The 5,095-nt window shown below is 59.4% G+C and overlaps 1 protein-coding gene across 1 annotated transcript; it reads left to right on the top strand.

Annotated features, from left to right (window-relative positions):
- Positions 1-219: 219 nt before the first annotated feature.
- KVR01_011556 (uncharacterized protein) lies at positions 220-4,473 on the top strand (the record flags this gene model as incomplete). The annotated part of the gene is made up of 2 exons (XM_044786612.1): positions 220-3,193; positions 3,245-4,473. 2 exons carry the CDS (start codon positions 220-222, stop codon positions 4,471-4,473), a joined length of 4,203 nt encoding a protein of 1,400 aa, XP_044639265.1.
- Between the last annotated feature and the right edge of the window lie 622 nt (positions 4,474-5,095).

Raw genomic sequence — 5,095 nt, forward strand, 5'->3', positions numbered from 1 at the left:
CAGTACAGGACGCGACAACGACTGCATGCAGCGATATTCAGCGTAGCCTTGGTGCTACGTATCTGCAAAGGGGTGCCCCCTTTGGACCGCAGACTCTTCTCACTCCTCTTGTTTACTAAAAGGTAGACGGGAGAAGACGCCTGTCCACACCAAACCTTAAACTATAACATATCCCTTGCTTCTGTTTAATCTTTATTCCCAAACCTACACACCGTCGGCATGGCCATGTGGGAAACCGAAGACGAGAGGAGCGGGCTGGCTAGGCCCGTCCTGTCTGCTGCCATAGACACACAAAGACCGAGGAGCGCGAGGACGCCGTCGCGCGGTTCAAAACGGTCACGCCGCTCAGTAACACCTCCAGCGAAGATCTCGTCGTCACCGCCACCAATGCCCGGGAGCGACAAGACCGACAAGAGTGACCGGGTGTCCAAGGACTTCGCCACAGACAGCAATATCAGCATCTTGGATCCGCGGCGATTCACACCGACCCTGCACGCCAACCTTGTCTCGGAGATTTTGAGCCTTCGGAGAGACCAGGAGGAGAAGCTCAAGCTGATTGAAAGCTTGGAGTCCACGCTCCAGACGACACGTGAAGAGGGTGATTCGGCTCAGACGACACTTGTCAGCACGGCCAAGGAGAACAGGTCACTGAAGCGTCAACTGGCCCTGCTGGAAGGTGGCACATCATCAGCGTTGGGCGAGCTTGCCCGTGAGCGAGACGAGGCCGTCGAGGCAGCTGCCGAATCAAGGAGGAAGCTAGAAGCGTCACAGAAGAAACTCAAGACGCAAGAAGACGACTCTGGCAGGACACATGCTCAGTGGGCCAGGGAAAAAGAAGAGTGGGATGAAGAAAGACGGAAGATGGAGCGGAAGCTCCACGTGGCCGAGACCCGGCTGAAGACCATCCTGGAAGAGGTGGCAGCGTTCCATGATGCTCAAGCCAATGCTGAGGAAGAGAGCGGCGGCGAGGGCAAGGAAAAGGACAAGGACAGCGATGCGGGAAGCGTCCGCTCGATGAGCATCCGGGAAAGCTTGAGGTTCTCCCTTATGAATAAGGCGAACGGGTACTCCCTCGCAGACGAACTCGACTTTGACGATGACTCCGACTACCAGACGGACCCCAACGGCCGAGACAGCGTCATGTCCACTCGTAACCACACACGGAACGACAGCCGTGCCAGCATCCTGTCCAAGCGCCATCGTCGTCATCGCAGCAGCGAGAGCTTCATCAGACCCGGCAGTGTGACCCGCGGAAAGTTCCAGCCGCAGATGCAGGGTGAAGGCAATCTCGCCAATGGTATCATCCAGGAGATCGAGGAGCCGCCGTCACCTGCACTCCCGGAACGGACGGTCAGCTACACAGATACAGGGGTGCAGTGCTCACCACCGCCGTCGCCGAAGCCGCAGCCAGCGAAGCCTTCCACACCGGAGCTGACCGGGGTGACGGCACTGGCAGCGCGGTGGGAGAAACACCATGAGGCCGAGGCGACGGAGGCGAATCAGCGGAGGAAGCGTGTCGCTGCTGCTGCTCGCCCCGTTTCTGTCCCAACCACGGCGCCTCAGATCCTGATGGTGTCTGCTTCCGCGCAGACTGTAGACGTACCTTTGAGTCCACCCAGAACACCGAAATCTGAGCCCTTGGAGCCGGCGCCAGCGCCAAAGCCCAAGCCAGTCGACATGATCTCTTCTGCTACCCAAACTGACGCTCCATCTCCGCCCCCTCTACCTCGACCAGTGACGCCTCCAGTCCCGGCTATCCCCAGCATCGCCATACATCCTCCAAAGAGCCGGCCCACAACCCCGAAGAAATCGCTTTTGCCGCAGTTATTCAAGGACTTCGGCTGCCAGGTGTCGCTGCCAAGCGTGCCGATGAGCTCTAGCGGTGTACAGACGGAGGAGATCCGAGTTGATCAGCGACTAGACAAGCTTCCTGCTCACTTACACCCCTCAGCTATCAACTCCAGGCCGACATCCCCAGCCCAGGGTACTGAGATCCCGAACGATCCGGAACGTCACTTCACCCCAGTTCCCGGCAATCTCCCGCCTCGTAACCCTAGAAGGCTTACAAGCCAGAGAAGCATCGGCGAACTTGCGACCTCGGCTCGTATGTCGGTTGATTCTGAGCCGAAGGACGCATATCCAGGGAACAATGACGATGGTCCGGTGTCTCAGAAAGCGACAGTGCGGAGACCCCACCGGATCAGCAGCTTGTTCGCCGGATTTGACGCTGTCAGTTCAGCAGATGAGGCTGACGATTTCGCCGACGCCGATATGAGTGACACCGAGTATAGGACTGCCCTATCCGCTCCTCGGCCGGTCAAGACCCCTGAGCCTGGTCGAAGCACACCCGGATCTATGCCATCGTCTCCGGAAGACGTAGCACCGAAGAAGTCCGCACACAAGTTCCCCACTCGCCCGGCTGGCAAGAGCGAGTTCCCGTCTTCTCCAAGGCTCGCAGACAGCCCTGAGGGCTTTGGTCCCGCCACCAAGGGCTCAAAGGGCCACATCCGCGGATCCGGCATGGGTGCAAAGTCTGGAGGGATGCGAAAGGCCGCCATGATCCAGAATGGCATCTCCACGCACCAGGAAGATGCTAAGGACCCACCATTCCCTATTCCCACAAGAGCCAGCTCTCGTAAACCTCTCAACGGCAACAGTGACAGCAACCGGAGTCCGACGAGGAATGAGCCATGGAGGAAGAATCGGATGCCGCTCCATCGTGCCAATAGTCTCCGCAAGAGCAGGCCGGGTACTAGTGGATATGGCAAGAGCAGGGGCAGGAGGCAGAATAGCAGGTCGCCCCCCTATACCCCCAATGACGTCCCCCCTCTCCCTCGCAACCAGCTCACGACGCCGAAGAATGAGCGTGGTAGGGCCAGGGGTCACAGTCACCACCCTTCCACCAACACTGCGACGACAGAGGCAACCGGTTTCCAGTCGAATGCCAGCTCGCAGCCGGCTGCGAACACGGTGGTAGATGCCATCGCCCAGACGATGGTTGGCGAATGGATGTTCAAGTATGTCCGCCGGAGGAAGTCCTTTGGCGTGGCGAACGACAATGTCGGCAAGGATGACTCGAGCAATGACAGGCACAAACGCTGGGTGTGGTTAGCCCCCTATGAGAGAGCAATCCTCTGGAGCAGCAAGCAGCCCTCTAGCGGTAGTGCACTGCTCGGCAAGTCAGGTCGTAAACGTAGGTCGCCGATCCTTCCTCTTCAATTCCCCCTCACTGACAGTGTAGCAGTCACCATCCAGTCGGTACTTGACGTTAAGGACGACAACCCGCCGCCCAGGGGCCATACTGTTGTCTTCAACCGCTCGATCCTCATCCTAACCCCTCAGCGCGCACTGAAGTTCACAGCCGTCAACGCCGAACGCCACTACTTGTGGCTGACTTCCCTCTCCTTCCTCGCCCACTCTCAGCAGCAGGTACCTGACCTACCAGCGCCGCCAGCCCCGGCCCCGGCCAAGACACCAGACTTTGATATTCCCCCAAGTAAGGCTAAATCCCGAAGACCACGCATCCGCGATTCCATTCGCCTTGCCAAAGGCCACAATGCCAACCACGCAGCCAACAACGCTGCCGCGGCCCATCCCAGTGGAGGCTCCGGAATAATGACACACCAGCTGACAAACGGAGGTCACCAACCGGCGCCCAAGCCCAGTATTCCAGATGTCCCATCGAGTCTCGTCCCAGGATATAGGTCCCCACCCCCGCCAGCAGCCAGCGAGAGCGTCGCATCCGGATACTCGAACCCATCGAACCATGGCAACACGGCGCAGCACAGCCGGGAGTGGTCCAGCGACGCCGCGGAGCCACCTTTTATACCCCGCTTCCAAGATCGGGATCGTGCCCAGGTTGGCGGCGGCGGCGGCGGCGGCGGTGTGATCCATGGGCGCAAGAGGAGCAACACTGGTGGCCACGTGCCTCCGCCGCTTTCTTTCCGCGGGTTCTCGGGCCCCAACAGCTACCATGCCCCAACCAACAGCCAGTCGACAGGCACGGGCTCCTCGGAGGTGTACTCAACCCCGAGTAACAACAGCCACAGCACGCCGTACTCGGGCTACTCGGGCTACTCGGGGCCGGCGTCGGCAGGGCTCAGCAGCCAGGGCTGGGGCGGGATGAGCGTCGTGAGCGGGCGGACGAGCGAGGCTTCGAACCGGACGAGCGGCGCCAACTTCTTCGATGCGATCGGCACGGTGAGGATGGAGGCGTTCATCAGCCCGCTGGCGTTCAGCCAGTTTGGGGCCGAGGGCGACCATCACGGCGGCGCTGGCGGCCACTACCCCGACCCGCTCGAGGACTCGAGATACCGGGCGAGGAGGAGGTCAAAGGAGATCCGCCGGCGGAGGAGCAGGAGCCGGCAGAGGGACAGCTACTCGTCGCGCGGTGCGAGGAGCGACTACTACAGCGGGAGCAGGACCGCGGGCGAGGAGGAGTACTCGAGGGACGACCCTTTTAAGGGGTTCTGATGAGGCCAGCCAGCCCGCCCGCACCCCCTTTCTTTCCCTTTTTCAGAGCCGCAGCACCTCGCACCGCACCACCATTTTGCCGTTGTGCCGGGCCCCCGACACGGATCCCAAACCGTGGCTCTGCCCGGCCCCTCCTCCCCTTTCGAGCCGTCCTCCTCGTGTCGAGTCGTACCGCGCCCGCGTCGAGGGCATTATTTTATGATGATCCTACGCGTCGATCTCCTTTGTTCCCTGCATTTCCACCTCATGACCTAGCATCTTATGGTTAGCCGCCCCTGACCGCGCAGTCTGGTTGTGGCTGCTGTCTAGCGTATTTTTCTTGACGCACCTATCCTACCTTCGGTCTTTTATTTATGCGCTTATTATTAGCTCGCGGGATACCCCCAGTCGTTTCTGCTTTGTTTTTATTTTTTGGTACATATATTATTATTATTATTATTTCTTCTGCTTCTTCTTGTGTCATATATTCCCACGATGGATTACGGCCTACCTTGGTTCGGTTGTGTTTGGTGGTGGCTATCATTTGGCGGTTTGGTCCCTTTGGGTGTATAATTCTGGTGTTATGACCCGTGTGGGTCTGGCGTCGTGTCGGGCGATATTCAAGTTGTAGCGGTCTCAGACG

This window comes from Diaporthe batatas, assembly GCF_019321695.1.
Source record: "Diaporthe batatas strain CRI 302-4 chromosome Unknown Contig00016, whole genome shotgun sequence".
NCBI classification, from domain to species: domain Eukaryota; kingdom Fungi; phylum Ascomycota; class Sordariomycetes; order Diaporthales; family Diaporthaceae; genus Diaporthe; species Diaporthe batatas.